Consider the following 18,047-nt stretch of genomic DNA (forward strand, 5'->3'; position numbering starts at 1 on the left):
AAAGAAATACAGTTATAAATAAGGATTTGCTCTATATTTTAAAGAAAATTTAGGAATTTTATCTTTTATAAAAAAAGAGAAAAAAAATATCAAAGTTGGGTGTTTTTCAATCTTATACTTTTTCGTGAACTTTTTGACGAACAACCCTTATATGAGGGGCACTATTTATATTTTGAGCCTAATAATAAAAAAAACCAGTAATTTTTCATTGAAAATGACTTTATTGTTTTTCAAAATATTCTCCTTTATGATCTATACACTTCTGCATGCGTTCGAACCACTTTGTAAAGACGAGATGTGTAACAGCTGGCATTGTCTTGATGAAGAGTGATCCGACGGTGCAAGTTTGTTTTCCTTATTTCATCGAAGACTTCCGGCAAACAAATGGTTGTGTACCATTCAGAATTGACCGTTCTACGTTCCTCTAAAGGCACTGTTGCCACATGACCAGTTTTTCCCGAAAAAAACAGGCGACCATTTGTTTCGAAGTGCTTCGAGCGCGAACAACTTTTATTGGATTTGGTTCATCTTGAAACACCCATACAGTCGACTGCTGTTTAGTTTCCGGCTCATACGCATATATCCATGATTCGTCACCTGTGACAATCTTATACACGTCTTTTGAAGCGCCGCCATTGTATTTCTTAAGCATTTGTTTACACCAATCGACACGAGCATCTTTTTGAGATTTTGTCAGATTATGTGGGATCCAACGAGAACAAACCTATTTCACGGCTAAATGATCATGCAATATTTTACTTATGTTGGTGGAACTAATGCCTAAGGTAGCCTCAATCTCACAGTATGTCACATGACGATCTTGCATTATTAGTTTTTGCACAGCATCAATGTTTTCTGACACAACAACTGATTTTGGACGACTTTCGTCGGTGAGCGAACGACGACCACGATTGAATTCGTTATACCAGCGTTTCACAGTGGCAAAGGATGGGGCTTTATCGCCAAATGTGGAAGTAAGTTGATCGATGCACTCCTGTCTTGATAATCCACGTCGAAAGTCGTAATAAATCATTGCACGAAAATTTTCACGAGTTAATTCCATTTTTTCGCTGAGACACAATTTTCAAGTGACTGTAAACAACACAAATCGCGCTCAAATAACAAAACGTTCTGAAGAAGGTTATGGTCAAAAATGTCAAACTTTCAAGTGGAAACGTCAGATAGCACCTGACAACACTCAGTGTTGCCAAGGCTCAATATATGTCCTACCGGACAGTTTTAATAATTATTTCTATAAATATCCTTAAAAATAATGGGAATGCTTCTATTTCAAGACGTTGTAAATTAAATTAAACCTAAAGGAAGTTACTAGGTGAGTAACAGATAAATAATTTTGTCATTATAGTTGAACAATAAGTACAGACGTGACGTCAAGATTACAGGATATTTCTCATCATACACTCGTTTTTAATTAATGCAGTCTCCAATTAAATGTTATTATTTTAATGATAACTGTGTCTATCGTCAACGGACTGTTATTTTATTCCATTATATGCAATTAAGTTCTTTTTTTTAAATTATTATTTTTTTATATTCATTATTTGTAACCTCTTTGGTGAGTAAACAGAATTTACTAGTCGAGAAGTGCGTGGATACTGCGATTTCACAAGAAATTGTCTTAACGATTGGAAGGAAGCTGTGTTGTTCGGTAACTGTAAAAGATGTAGTTCGCTATCTCTGGATGTACATCCGCTACATGTTGATTAACTAAATCATCTCCAAGACAACAGATATAGCAACAGACATTGCAAAATAATAAGCTCTACTTTATACAACTCAAATCAAATCACCATTTAGATTTTGATGGCCGACATCGAATTCTGGGTATCAACTAACCCGCTTCAACCACAACCGCATTCAGTCCCCTACAGTTCGCAATAGTAAACGCTCCTTATAATGTAACCTCCACAATGACCTGAATCTTCCTTTTCTATCTGAGGTAAACAGATTGGTTTCTTATACTCATATTTCTATCCACTAGTCCTCCGCCTCTCATCCCGAACTCTCTTCCTGACAACCCTCCTAGGCTCGAGACGTTCTCTTAATGAAATTGCTAAATGTCAGTGAGTGAATTACTTATTAGGTGTGCTACTCCTTCAATTACATAAATATAAATTTATAAATATTTACATTTTATATTTCAAATAAATTAATATATAAAAATAAATAATAATAATCTATTTTTATCCATTTTAACTGGATATTTCATTTCAAAAGTAAGTTCTGATGTTCACCCAACTCATTTTTTACACTATTTTAAAATAACACGATTTACCAATAAGAACAAATACACTTCTAATTTCGACAGTGTGATCAGAAATCTGTCGGTTTATGCCCGCACATTTATTAGTGACTTGGTCTTGTTGACTTCTCATGACTTCATGGTGTGGTTTACTTTGTATTCCGGAGCTACCCGGGAATACCCGAATTTTATTATCACTTTTTCTCTTTATCTCGTCGTACTGCAACTTGAACACAGCATTTCGTTATTCAGTGTTACAAGTGTTCAGTATATCACTAACATACGAGGGTCGTTTGAAAAGTCCGTGCAAAAATAAAAACTACTTAATTTTTTGGGGTAAACTTTTTTTATTTTTCAACATAGTCTCCTTTTAGGCTTATACACTTCGTCCAACGCTGCTCTAGTTTGTTGATCCCTTCCGAATAATAGGATTTGTCCAAGTCTGAAAAATAGCCATTCGTTTCTGCAATCACCTCCTCGTTTGAATAAAATCTTTTTCCCGCCAGCCATTTCTTCATATTGGGGAACAAATAGTAGTCCGAGGGAGCCAAGTCTGGAGAATAGGGGGGATGTGAAACGAGTTGGAACCCTATTTCCATTAATTTTGCGACCATAACTGCTGAGGTCTGAGCTGGTGCGTTGTCGTGATGGAAAAGGACTTTTTTGTGGGCCAATCGTGGGCGTTTTTCTTGCAGCTCGGTTTTCAAACGGTCCAATAACGATGAATAATATGCACCTGTAATAGTTTTACCCTTTTCCAGATAGTCGATGAGGATTATTCCTTACGAATCCCAAAAGACAGTCGCCATAATCTTTCCGGCCGAAGGAACGGTCTTCGCCTTTTTTGGCGCAGATTCCCCCTTGGTAACCCATTGTTTAGATTGTTCTTTGGTCTCAGGAGTGTAGTGATGTATCCATGTTTCATCCACAGTGAAGAAACGACGCTTAAAGTCCTGCGGATTCTTCTGGAACAGCTGCAAACCGTCCTTGCAACACTTCACACGATTTCGTTTTTGGTCAAGCGTGAGCAATCGCGGCACCCATCTTGCGGTTAGCTTTGTCATGTCCAAATGTCCAGAACGTTCAGCGTCACTTGTGCCCATATGGCCACTCCGAAAATTTTGAAACCACTTATAATTTTTATGATATAAAATTATTTTTCTACATTAATTAGAAAGCTTAATAAGTCTATTACAATAATAATAAAGTAAATAAATTATGGGTGCTTACTAAAAGTGTTTTGTTTAAAGATTTTAAAAAATAAGAGAAAATATTCTGAAGTCGAAGCCGAACATGTGCATTAGGAAAGTAAAGCATAAAGTAGATGCTTTGGGCTTTACAGTTGGCTGCTTCAGTTCAAACAAGCATATTTATTTATGTATGCATTTTTTTTTTTAAAGTTTTAACTGGTCTAAATATTGTTTTAAATACTTGATGAACGAATCATTAAACTGAAAGCAAATAGTTCATTAAGCAGCAGTTGAATTCAGTCAATGGTTTGTTCATTATTAAAATTTAAAAAATGCACTTTAAATGCATCCTACAAGTACGCTTCCTCTCTTAAAATAACACAAATACAAAATGGCTGAATAAAAAATGATAAATTTTAATAAATAAAAGTTATAGTTGTACTCGCTAATAGTGTTCATACGAGGCCTGGCTATTAACTAACGAGACTATTGCTGTAAAACATTTTATTTTAAATTTATACATATTTAGTTATTATCACCTTCAATATACACCTCTCCCCTATTCCTACAACGCTCCATGCGAATATACCATTGTTCGAAACAGTGCTGGAAGTCTTTTTCTGTGAGCTCCTGCTTGACGCTTGCCGCTTTTTCTTTCACAGCTTCAACGGACTGAAATCGTGTTCCTTTTAATGCAGAATTGACTTTGGGGAACAGATAAAAGTCACATGGGGGGGCCAGGTCGAATAAGGCGGATGGCCTAAAACCATGGGATGTTGTACTTGGCTAGAAACGTCTTGACAGACAATGCAGTGTGAGCCGGCGTGTTGTCTTGATGGAGAACCCCGTGACTTGTTCTTCCACAAATCGGGTCGTTTTTTCCTTACTCTTTCACGGAGTTAAGCACCTCACGGTAGTAATGTTGATTACTCAATCATCTCCGACGTCTTCTCGGCCATCTTAGAAACGCTTGAACCACTCAAAAACTTGCGCACGTGATTAACATTCATCGCCATAAACTTCTTTTAATAAAAGATAAGTTTCAGTAGCCGTTTTTCCCAGTTTCGTGGGAAATTTCAAACGACGATTCCGGTCAGACCGATTTCTCTACAAACACGTGAGACGCTGCAATCGAACCATTACATGTTTTAAAATCTTCAATTATTATTATTTTTGTTATTTGCGTCACCAATAACATTTTTTGCAGTCAGAGGACCTCCCAAAACGTGTATTTCTGGTGGAAAATTAATATTGAAAACCGTTCACGAATAGATAAAATTGTAACTTTGATCTTAAATATATCGAGAAATATTAGGGATATCGAAAAGGGGTTAATGTCATTTTTCACAGTTTTTTATGTAGTTCACATAATCATTGTCAAAACCAGTGGCCCTTAAGAAACCACAATCAGGTGACCGTAACTTCGCCTGAAAATGAAGATACAGCATCGGGGGTGGAAAATTTGAAAACTAGACCCAAAAAAACATATAGTTTACCTCGTGGGTTTTGCCGAAATTTCGCTTTTCTAAAAAGTTATTAGCGATTGGTGCGTTTTTTTTTAAATGGATCACCCTGTGTATGTAAGGTTAATGCACAGTTTTACAGGAATTCTAATCACATCTAGAACTAATGCTTGAAATAAGTAACAAAATGTTATTTTCCTAGAAAGATTACCCCTACTTCTAATGTTTATACTGAGCAAAGAGAGAAAACTATAACCTTACTATTTGAAAATGGTTTGTTTACTCACCTGATAGAGGTTAAATAACCGTCTGAAATTGGGCCAACTTTGAGTTAGAACTAAAAAAAATTGATCCAGTTGCAACTATGCTCAACTATAACTCACTCAGAAAGATGAAACAAAACTTTTTTTCGTCATTTTTAAGAACAATAACGGCATTGTGGGCGTCACATCAAAAACGAATAGTGAGTGGGGGGTTTATTTAGGAAGTTAGATGGAAGAGTGGGGAGAAGTTTGCTGTAGCCGCTGGCGCTAGTCGCTCAGTGTCTGACCTGCCACCGGTCGTACAGTGCGCAGTAAAGCCTACAGTACCGTACACGTCATTATCGCGTGCTTTCTACAATTTTTTTTTTCATTTTTGGTTAAGTTTTTGTTTGGTTAAAACATATCCATCCTTGATTGATGATTATTTTGGTTTCATATAATTTTCATCAGTAAACATCATTATCAAACACCACCACCATATTTGCTCAGAATTTTTGTTTTTTTTTGTTTTCTGTGCAGACAGTTTGAGCCTAGTGAGTGTTGCAGTGGTACGCTTATCAAGTTTTGTGTTTTTTTACCAGTTTCATCATTTTTTAAAAATTTTTATTCTCTAGTTTTGTTTCATCAGTGATAACTAGATTTTATTTCTGTATAGTATTTCTTGTTGAGATGTCATCTCAACAGGATTCTAAAGTGATTACGTAGAATTATGTCAAAAACTATTAATGCTTATCGAGTGTAAGTATAATTTTATTTTATAATATTTTTATATTAATAATGGATCAGGCTACTTTAAAGTCTGCTAACAATTAAATATTTTATTTATACTAGCCAAGGACATTACGATTATTATTATTATTATTATTACCATTCTTGGTGTTTTGATAATACAAGTTTACATTTTTAGCAGCTTTGTGCTGATTTAAATTGTTAACAATTAAATGTTTTGCTGATCTATCAGTTTTCTCTCTTTTGCAGGATTTGTCCTTTTTTTTTTTTTTTTTAATGCCTTTATTGTGCAAATTTTTGATTTTATTTATGATTATTTTCGCCTTAACAAAACCGTTTTTAAGGTTCGCTTTGTCTGATAAAAAGTATTTTTAGAAATTAAATGTTTGTCTATTTAGCTGTGAATAAAATAACAAAAAAATCTCTGGTAGCTGAAACTCATTTAAATTAGACAGATTGATAGGTAGTGTTTATAATCTCTAGCCCCGAAGTACTTTTTAAAAAATATATTTTACCCAAAAATTAACCCACCGAATGTTCTTTTAACACAAAACAGTTTACTTGCCTCTTTTTTTTGAAACTTGATCAGGCAAATTCGATTATAGGAGCAGTTCTTCTTGGAGTGTGGCTAGGTAGATTTACATTAAAATTGCCATCATACGGCCAATGTTAAATTTATTGTTAAAATTTTGATTTTAAATGAAATTCCACAATCGTAAAATGGATTTTCAACTTTTTTGCCCCACCAAAAATGCTGTAATTGTCTCCAAATTTACTATTAAAAATTACTGATAGATGTGTAACACCTATCTGAGTGAATTTTCTAGCAAATCTCCCTTTTTTTTAGCGCATTAAATGTGGGTCAGTTCATAGTTTTTAATTTATATTTCTAAATTTGGCCATTTTTTGCCAATACCAAAAAAAGGTAAGACAATAAGATAACTGTAATTTATTTCTGTGTTAAATTCATGATCTTTTTTTTGGGGCCAATGAGAGTAGTCTTTGTTTGAAACGTGAAGACAATTTAATTTATACTGAAAGCGGAACACGCCAAGCATGGAATTCAGCGTTCCATTTCACTTATTTCCACCTGACCTTAAACAGTGTAAACGACCTCTTTTTTTTTATATATTACTTGTGGTAAATACCAGGTGTCTTGCTTTATCTTGTCAGGTTCTAGTTTTATTCAAAACATTTGTAAATTGAGTTTATAAAAATCTGGTTCATATAATAGGTACTTTGCAACTTTGAACTTAAAATTACTGTTTTAAAAGTAGCTAGTTTCAGTTCATCTTCCTGACATCTTTATTGCAAACTGAATAAAATTTCTTGCTTTATACTTTTGACGCAATGCAGAGTTTTATTTCCCATGAGATTTATCTCATGTTTACATTTTTTTTTTGCATCTTTTCTTGAATGGAATGTTGCATGGATTCAAAACAATTGCCTGCATCGTTTTCTGCATAAATTTAGAATGAATCTAATTAATTCTGTTTTTCCTGACAATCCTTTTTAGAATTATTCTTTATAGTGTCCGCCAGAAAATTCATTTGACATTTCCGTTACTTTTATTTCTTATTTGTAGTTTTTTCAATTTCAATTTTCACGATAAAAGAAAATCAAGTTGCTTGCACATGTCAGAATTTTCTTACTTAAAACCTTGTAAACATTGTTCCTGAAGAAAACTTATAATAGAAAAGCTTAAAATTACAATACTTTCTTAAACTATCAAACCCATGACCGCCTTTTTTGGTAGGTATGTATTTTCCCAATTTCTTGTATTTTTTCGAAAACTTGTTAGAGATATTTTCAAATCAAACTTGCCTAATTCATTAAAAGAATTAGTACAAGATTAAAAATGGCAGCCATACTCAAAAGTTACATTTTAGAAAATGGCAGATTCTTTTGAAAACAACTTCAACAATTAGAGAAAAATTATTTTACAAAATTTGTGGATAAAATAACAATATTCCTAACGTTTGTGCTTTTCGCTTAATTAGAAATAAAAAATATAATGTAAGAAACATCTTTATTTTAAGTATTCGATGTAAATTACAAAAAATCGTTAATTCATGAAATACTTATTAGAGAAAAATTAAAAAGATTAAATTTTAATTTTGTTTTTCGTAGAAATAATCAACTGTAAAGTTTTGACCAATCACATTGGAAAATTCAATGTAACAAAATATAGGCGGCCTGTTGGGCCTATAGAAAGCCGATATTGTTATTTGGCCACGCCCTGTATCAGTGACGTCTTAATATTAGCCATCTTAATTAAATGGTGGTTTTATAATCTCCCTTTTTCTTGCATAATTTTTAAATTTTGATCGTTTCTATTATTATTTTTATTTATTCTTATTTTTTTTTCTATGATTTAAGGCGCGTCAACATTTAAGGTTATTGGCGCCCGGAGCTTTTTTCAGTGCACTGCCGGCCTCCGGACAGTGTTCTCTCGTTACAGACAACACTGTCCATCACCGGACAGTGAGCTGTAAGAAGCTCCTAGGAAGAGAAAATCTAAGGGTCAGCTGCTGGATTCGAACCCGGGACCTCCGCGTGGGAGTCCAGTATGCTAACCTCATTGCTAATCCCTTCCCTTATTATTATTATTTTTAGATTCATTTTAAATACTTTCTCGAACATACTAAGCTCCAACAGTTTTCTTGAAATTCTGTGCTAATTGAGTTCATACTGAACTACCTACAATTTTTGAAATATTTTTGCTGGAAAATTCTATTTAAGGTTTTCGTTAGAGATGGATTGGTGGGTAGGTTTACTTCTAACGTATCATTTCAGGTAATTGTACGATTCTACTCCTTATATGTATATTACAACTAATAGTTGAACGAGTTTTTAAAACGTCTCTTCCGCAAACACTTCTTCAATTTGAAAAAGTGGCTAATGTGGAAGTTGAAAATTGTTTTTATAAATTTAATTATTTTTTAATCTACTTCAATAATTTTTTTTTCCATTTTTTATTTTAAGTCGGAATAAGTTTTATTAGATTTTAGTATCGAATTTGTATTTAAATTCATCTAAAATATAATCATCTCGTCCATTTTTTGCGTGTCCAAATTTTTCGGCGTTGCTATGCAGTATGAAGTGTGGTTAGCGCTGCAGTATTGATTAGAAAATGTTTCCCTTCAGCTCTTTAGAGGAGGGTGGAGTAGAAAGATTGCCCCGCCATTGTGTGCGAGAGGAGGGTGGCGGATGTATGAGTCACACACTACTCCATTCTATCTCTCTCAGTTGGCCCCCACTAAGTGCAGCTGATGTCTCTCATATCTCTCCCAGTTGGCCAAACTGTATGTCATCAGGACTTTTTAGTCCATTATTCCTTGCCCCTCAACTGGTCCCACCTTTTTTTTTTTAAATATATCAGTCAGCCAGCTAAATTAACCTCTGACTAACACAAAATGTACGGTTTTATACGTAGATATACCATTTAGTAGTAAACCTGTTACCTGTAGTAGCCGAGCACCTGTAGAAGTGTTTGCTACCTCTTGTGCGTGGACATTTAATACGACTACCTATTTATTGGTTCGCTCTTGTTGCTTTAATATCCTTGCTTCTATAGCTTTAGATCTAAAAAACATTTTTCACTATCCGTATAAGGGTTGATCGTCAAAAACTGCACGAAAAAGCGCAACGTCGAAAAACACCCAACTTTGACAATTTTTTTCTCTTTTTCTATTAAAGATAAAATTCCCAAATTTTCTTTAAAATAAAGGGCAAACCCTCCTGTATAACTGTAATTTTTTTTGCAACAACTCAGATCTTATAGGTTTCGAGAAAAAAGTTGCTAAAAATGAGCAAAAACGGCTTTTACAAAAAATGTTCTTGTTCTTCTTGTTACCTTTTTTGTAAACTGCGTAGCGCCTAAACGCGTGAACCGATTTTCATGAATGAGGTGTCATTCGATTCGGAATTCTATGTAGATGTGCCTTTTGGGGGTCTCGACGCTGTACATCGAATGGGAGATGAGTTAGCCCCCCTTTATGTAAGGCCCCCTCTAAAATTATTATTACTAATTACTCAGTAAATCTTGGCTCGATTTTGATAAAATTTGGTAGGATGATAGGGTTAGGGCTCTCTCCTACGTAACATTAAAGCGGCGATCAGCTCTTACACTTGTTAAGGGAAAGTATAGCAATCGTTTCAAATTATCGACACGTGAACCGATTTTCATGAATGAAGTGTGATTCGAATCGAAATTTTGTACAGATTTGCACTTTAAAAGTCTTGACGCTGTGCCTCATAAGGAGGGGAGTTTGCCCCTACCCAAGTAAGGCCCTTTCTAAAACTATTATTATACCAATATTTCTTTAACGCTTAGTCCGATTTTGATAAAATTCAGCTCGAATAAGTGGTTAAAGCTCTTTACATGGCTGTAAAGTGCTATCATGCTCTTACACCTACTAAGAGGAAGTACTGCAATCATTAAAATTATCAATGAGTGAACCGATTTAAATCAATGAATTGTCGTTCGATTAAAAAAGCTTTGCCTTTTTAGGGAGAAGTACTGTAATCGCAGTTTATTTTTCTTACTCCTCTTAAAAAGAAAGTACTGAAATCGCTGTTTAATTTTGCTATTTACGTACAAATACCTTCCTATTTTTTTCAAAACGCTTTTTCAAAAAAAAATTGTTATGCTGATTTGTGTACCTTTTGGCGTTTAATCAACCCTTATACTTGAACATTTTAAACTGTAAGTTTTTGTTAAGGATAATAATATCGATTCCTATCGGACAGTTGCATAAGAATAGATCATCAAAAACTGCATAATAAAGTTTAATGTTAAAAATACACCCAACTTTGACAATTTTTTCTTCTTTTTTTCCCCATAAAATATAAATAAATGAAGAGAACTATATAAATTCTAATTTCTTGCCGAATTTCAGTAGGTGAAGTACTATTTGTTTTTATCCAAGCGCTGGGGTAACATATAACCTTAGGAAGGTAATAAGTTGGTAAACAAACTGTAATGAGAATAGAGTATACTGAATATTGGTGTATATTGTAGCTGGGGGTACCCATCTCTTCTGGGAATTCGTAATGTTTAGCTAAGCCCCCCTTCCACTACCATACCTTATTTCCTCCTTCCTGTGGGTTCAATTTCAGATTTAGGCATGAAATAATGAACAGTATAAACAAAAGATAAATAGACTGTAATTGGTTTTATTTCAACTCTGCAACATAATCCTTTTATATTTATTTTCTACAATAGACCTTATTTTAACTAATATGTTGCTGTAAATATTGAATACTTGGAAGTTTAATTATTTCCTTAAATCTTATTTAACTGTAATACGTAACTACTGAAATATAATACTGGAAGCATTAAAAAGGCTTCGAAAGTCGAATTTATCCACTTATAAAACATTTTTACATTATATACCAAATTATTTGATAAGATCGATTGTTTGTGTAGCAACTTGCGACACTGAAATCTTATTTATTCTTTTGGGAATTGAAATAAGTACTGTCGATCTTTTAGGGTTTATGAAACTTTTTAGAATCTGTACAAAATTTATTAATTAGAATTTTGTAAAATAATGTATTTTTTAAAAGGAAGTAGTTTCAAGTCATTCACGTGTCGTAATAATGAAGTTCAGTAGGTTCTATTTCCGGTCTAGGTCTTTGGGTTTCATTTTATTTAATGTGTTAATGAGAAAGGTTTCCCCTTCGAGGGAAGTTGGACGTAAAGCTGTCCTAAACTAACAAATTGATTACTCGTTCATTTATGAATTTTTGAACATGTGTCAACAGAGCATTTTTTTGAACAATGCCGGGGTGTTGTTGGTCCATTTTTTGGTACCTCTTTGGTTTCGCCTGTTTTCAAAAATAATAAATTTCTCTAAATAAGACTTTGGATTCTGTAACAACTGTCTGCTATTAAAGGTGGCCTGCTTTTTGCCATTGTCTATAACGAATGCTCTATTTAGAGCTGTTGAGTCCACCACCTTTATAAACAGAGTACTTACCCCAAAGCTCAAACCCTGTATCATCTATACACACGGAAAAAAACCCTAACGTGACATTTACGAGGTCTGTAAATTAAGTAATGAGACTGATTTTTTTAAATTTTTTTATTCAAAAAGAATTACAATTCTATATTGTCACCTTCAAAATAACTTCCTTCTGAAGCCACACAGCGCTGGAGACGTTTCTTCCACTCCTCATAGCAGTGCTCGAACTCCGATATTGGAATAGCCTTCAGCTGGTCGGTTACAGCCGTTTAAATGTTTTCGACTATCCCAAAATGAGTTCTCTTGAGGTGATTTTTCAACTTCGGGAAGAGAAAAAAGTCATAAGGACTCAAGTCAGGCCGAATAAGGAGGCTGAGGAGCCACAGGAATGTTTTTACTGGCCAAAAACTCGTTTATTGAAATTGCTGTGTGGCAAGGAGCATTATCGTGATGCAACACCCACTTGTTCTTGATGTTTGGTCTCATACGAATGACCCTTTTTCGAAGTTTTTCAAGAAACTCTTTGTGGACGATTCCGTGGATATCGGAAAAAACAAATCAGCATGCTCCTTGTCACACAGCAATTTTAATGAACGAGTTTTTGGCCAATTCCTGTGGCTCCTCAGCCTCCTTATTCGCCTGACTTGAGTCCTTGTGACTTTTTTGAATAATTTTTTTTAAAAAATCAGTCTCATTACTTAATTTACTTACAGACCTCGTAAGTTATGACATCCGTGGTGGAAGTCTCCAAGTAAATATTTCCATCAAAACAACCCACTTTAAAAAGGTCATATTTAAATAAAGAAACAAGAACGCTAATATTTCCTTGCCCTTTTACCAAATATTTGTTCTTTGATGGCATCAGACTATATGGAGCTTTAGAATTGAAGTTGTTAATGGTTGGAATATATTTGAATGTCTTTCTTAATACTAGCTTCTTATCTATAATCTGTTATAATCTGCTTTTAGAAAGTGTGTAACCATTACAATATCGCATTGTCTTGCTAAGTATGCAGGACACTAAGCCCGAATTAATGTAGAGATTATTTTGACAGTAGTACATTCTGAAAACATTACAATGCATTATTTAGTATATCTATTATGGTGTTTCCCATCTGCATAATCTTCATTTAAAACCATCTGAACGCTCGCTTGACGATCGTTTACGATATACTTTGCTCGAAACGTAGTGGTAAAAAGAATAGATGATTTCAACATTATAATTAATTATTGTGTGATTCCATGTTTGCATTAAACCTATTTATTTACAACTGCTCAATGCAGCACAATAAATAAACCGAGAAACTGAGATGAACTCAAGCAAAATTGGATCACATTAAACGATCTCGAAGCCACTTGCTCTGCAGGCAATTGCCTGGGATTTTCGGGGGTAAGGTAATTGCTAATAACAAGACTGTCTGGAGATTGGATTGGGTGTAAAGCTGTAGGGGAATTTCTGTTATTGACGAGTTTTTTGCCTGATCAGAAATGAGAGGATGCTATCATTGTAGAAGGTAAGATGATGCATTTTTATAAGTAAGGAAAGTACGAGGGTCGTTTGAAAAGTCCATGCAAAGTCATAGAGATAGCACCACTGGCGCGTATCGAGGTTATGTTTAGTTAGTAGCATCTCTTGGAAGAACACACACCAAGTTTCAGCCAGATCGGTCTATTTCTTTGTGTTTGGCATTCGTTTGAATCGAGGAAGTCGAGTGATTTTCAAAAAATGGACGAAAAAGAATTTCGTGTGTTGATTAAACACTACTTTATGAAAGGCAAATCGCCTCAGGAGACTAAAGAGAAGCTAGATAAACATTATGGTGACTCTGCACCTTCGATTAGAACAGTTTATAAGTGGTTTCAAAATTTTCGGTGTGGCCATATGGGCACAAGTGACGCTGAACGTTCTGGACGCCCTGTTGAGGTTACTACTCCAGAAATCATTGATAAAATCCATGATATGGTGATGAATGACAGAAGAGTGAAGGTGCGTGAGATTGCTAGTGCTGTGGGCATCTCGAATGAACGGGTACATAATATTTTGCATCAACATTTGGACATGACAAAGCTATCCGCAAGATGGGTGCCGCGATTGCTCACGCTTGACCAAAAACGAAATCGTGTGAAGTGTTGCTAGGACGGTTTGCAGCTGTTCCAGAAGAAACCGCAGGACTTTAAGTGTCGTTTCGTCACTGTGGATGAAACATGGATACATCACTACACTCCTGAGACCAAAGAACAATCTAAACAATGGGTTACCAAGGGAGGAATCTGCGCCAAAAAAGGCGAAGACTGTTCCTTCGGCCGGAAAGATTATGGCGACTGTCTTTTGGGATTCGCAAGGAATACTCCTCATCGACTATCTGGAAAAGGGTAAAACTATTACAGGTGCATATTATTCATCGTTATTGGACCGTTTGAAAACCGAGCTGCAAGAAAAACGCCCACGATTGGCCCACAAAAAAGTCCTTTTCCATCACGACAACGCACCAGCTCACACCTCAGCAGTTGTGGTCGCAAAATTAATGGAAATAGGGTTCCAACTCGTTTCACATCCCCCCTATTCTCCAGACTTGGCTCCCTCGGACTACTATTTGTTTCCCAATATGAAGAAATGGTTGGCGGGAAAACGATTTTATTCAAACGAGGAGGTGATTGCAGAAACGAATGGCTAATTTTCAGACTTGGACAAATCCTATTATTGGTCAGTTCAGATGCTTTGGTCCAGATAAGTCGTACAATTGCTGATTTTATCTGCTGTTCGTTTCGTAAATTTTAGAATAAAGTTTACGAGTATTTTTCGTCGTAAAATTTGGAATAATAAGTTAAAACCCAGAAGTCGCCTTTGTTCGCACCCGGAGATGGGAATTTGGTTGAAGTAGATGGGAACAACTGCATCTCTCTTTCAAGAATAGGCTAAATAAAATAAAGTTACTTTGGGTTTCATTCACTTTAATTTTCCATTCATGAAACCATTCTTCAAGATCTTTTAACAAGAACTGGATCGCTTTATCATCATGTTCTGATAGATAGGATTGTGGACATCAGCGGTGTCAAGGGTTGCGAAGGATTGTTTGAAGGACACATCTCTGGGGATCTGGATCCTGAAATATCTGTTGTTTTTTTTTTTTGCATTCTTTGAGTTATTCTGTTCACAAAGACCACAGTCAATGAGGCTCCGTATACTTACGTACTACACAGAAAGACCAATGCGTGAAACCCATTCTTTCTAATTCAGGATCTGCAGTAAGTTATTTCCAATTTAAACCCAAAATCCAAAGTCTAGTCTAGTATAGTTATTCTTTATTTCAAGTGTTGTAAGCAAAAGTCAAAATTTTATAAGTTTTTTAAACTTAATATTTATTTAAAATTCTATTTTGAAACCCATCTGGGCTTATGGAATAGAGCTATGGGGTTCAACCAAACGGCTGCAATCTCCAAAGGATTCGTATCTCTTCAATCTAAAATACTTCGAACTATTGTAAACGCTCCATTTTGTATCTCCAACCTGACTATACACACTGACCTTAACATTCCTTTTGTCACCCAAGTTGCTAAAACACGATACAGAAAACACCACTTCAATCTGCAATCTCATATAAATCCTCTAGCTCAAAATCTTTCTTCAAAATCTTTCTCCACTCGTTTGCTTCATTTGAAAACGTGAAAAAAGTGAAAGAAATGGTTATGAACGATCGCCGAATCACAATCAGAGAAGTCGCTGATGATGTTGCCATATCAATTGGCTCATGCCATGAAATTTTTTCGGATGTTTTGGGTATGAAACATGTGGCAGCAAATCCTGATAACCCCAACAAGGCGCCTTAAGAGACAGTGGCCTCTTGATTTCCTCTCAAGTGAAGAGAGTGACTAACCATCTAATGTTTTGGAGTGTTACCACTGGGTAACTTCTCCACTCGTTTGCTTCATTTGTTACTCTGTTATCATTGTTACTTATAGCGCCATCGCGCTGATTGCAGCAAAAATAAACGCAAAAAAAATAAATTAAAAATCATTACACTTCAGCATTTTGTAGTAACAGATTTAAGAATAATAATAAAAGATATTACACTTTTTTTCCTTGATATATTTATTTTTAAAATACTTCTAAAATATTTTTATAAGTAATAAAATGTTGGTAACACTACCTTCTACCATAATACGAGGTGTGTTCAAAAAGTAACGGGAATTTTTAAATTTCGCGGGTTTGGAGAGTCTGATTGTAAAAATTTTTTTTTTATTATGTTGGTACACATGCCCCTGAAGTACGATAAAATTTTCAGTAATATTCATTGTTTACTTCTTAAGTGGCAGCCGTTAAGGTTAGACGTGTTTTTCGAGCTTGGCGATTTTTGTTTGTTAAAAAAAATGGATCAAAGAATTTGTATTAAATTTTGCGTAAAAAATGAAATAAAGTGTGTGAAATGTTAATAAAGGCATATGGTGAGTCTGCTATGAGTAAAACAAGGATTTACGAGTGGTATAAGCGTTTCCAAGATGGCTGCGAAAACGTTGAAGATGACGAACGACCTGGACGTCCAAGCACATCAACAACCGATGAAAACGTGAAAAAAGTGAAAGAAATGGTTATGAACGATCGCCGAATCACAATCAGAGAAGTCGCTGATGATGTTGCCATATCAATTGGCTCATGCCATGAAATTTTTTCGGATGTTTTGGGTATGAAACGTGTGGCAGCAAAATTTGTTCCAAAATTGTTGAATTTCGAACAAAAACAGCGGAGAATGGAAGTTGCTCAAGAGTCACTCAATGAAGTCGACAACGATGCGGATCTACTGAAACGTGTTATAACAGGTGACGAAACATGGGTTTACGGATATGATGTCGAAACTAAGGCTCAATCGTCCCAGTGGAGGCATTCTGGATCGCCAAGACCGAAAAAGGCTCGACAAGTGCGGTCGAATGTGAAGGTTATGCTCACTGTGTTCTTCTTTAATGGCATAGTGCATCATGAATTCTTGCCACAAGGTCAAACAATCAATAAGGAGTACTACCTACAAGTTCAACGCCGTTTGCGTGAAGCAATCCGAAAAAAACGCCCGGATTTGTGGCAAAACAATTCATGGATTTTGCACCACGATAATGCACCTGCTCACACTTCATTGCTTGTTCGTGAATTTTTGGCCAAAAACAAAACTTTAACGATGCCCCAGCCTCCATATTCGCCAGACATGGCTCCATGTGACTTTTTTCTATTTCCAAACATAAAGAGAACATTAAAAGGCCGTCGTTTTACAAGCATAGATGACATTAAAAGCGAATCGCTGAAAGAGCTGAAAGCTATCACAAAGATCGAGTTTCAGAAGTGTTTCGAGGATTGGAAAAAGTGCTGGCACAAGTGTATTGTATGCGAAGGGGACTACTTTGAAGGCGACAATATTAATGTAGATGAATAAATAAATATTTTTTTCAAAAAACGAAAATTCCCGTTACTTTTTGAACACACCTCGTATTTCCTTTACCAGAGTAAGTGAAAGTGTCAGGAACTAATTTAGAAAAATGCTCGGTTCTTTTATTTGAAGAGGTTATATTATTCAGAAGGCACCTGCAATTATACTTGAATTAAGTATTGTTTACTTGCTTGAACCAAATACGTTGATCTTATATTGAGCTGTGTCTAAATTTATCATTATCATTATTATTTTATTTAGCTACGTCATCACTTAAATTTATTCACTGTCAACATTCATATAATGCACTAATTGCATTAACATCCCTTTTTTTTTAGATTGTCCCATCAAATTGTGCAGAACGTTGAAGAAATAAAGATCTAAATTTGCATTCATGATTAAGTAGCAACATGAATATTCGCTGGTTAATAAATTACTTTAGAATTGCTAAGGGAGATGGTATCAGCTCTGTAGCTGTCTCTATTAATTTAAAGTCGTTGTAATCCAGATGTTATATAGCTGAGATGAATTTAAATTTGGGAGCTAGTCATCAGGTACCCGCAGACTCCTGAATATGAGTTTTAGGTTCCTGAGGTCGTACAATTTTTTTTTAGCTAGGTGATCTTGTGTCAGTTCAAGTAGAGAATTGTCAAACTATTAATTAATTTGAATCTCATATGTACTGAAAGGCAAAAAAAGTGGCCACCCTTCAGGATGTGTACTGATTTCCAATCAATTTCTTATTAACGTCTCCACATA

At 35.0% G+C, this 18,047-nt stretch overlaps 1 protein-coding gene across 9 annotated transcripts in view; it reads left to right on the forward strand.

The window, feature by feature from the left end:
* Klc (kinesin light chain) overlaps positions 1-18,047 on the forward strand; it is a 210,842-nt gene that overhangs the window by 8,582 nt on the left and 184,213 nt on the right. For 2 of the 9 annotated variants that reach the window (XM_074126368.1, XM_074126367.1), the window contains exon 1: positions 5,449-5,917. The exons of the other annotated variants lie outside the window; for them this stretch is intronic. Coding sequence is in view for 1 of the 2 variants with exons in the window: in XM_074126367.1 (XP_073982468.1) it covers positions 5,889-5,917 (29 nt within the window). In the remaining variant the exon portion in view is untranslated. Of the gene's footprint in view, positions 1-5,448; positions 5,918-18,047 lie in introns of those variants that run through there. 9 annotated transcript variants of the gene reach the window in all.

This window comes from Rhodnius prolixus, unplaced genomic scaffold, assembly GCF_049639745.1.
Source record: "Rhodnius prolixus isolate KJV_2025 unplaced genomic scaffold, Rpr scaffold_3, whole genome shotgun sequence".
Lineage (NCBI taxonomy): Eukaryota > Metazoa > Arthropoda > Insecta > Hemiptera > Reduviidae > Rhodnius > Rhodnius prolixus.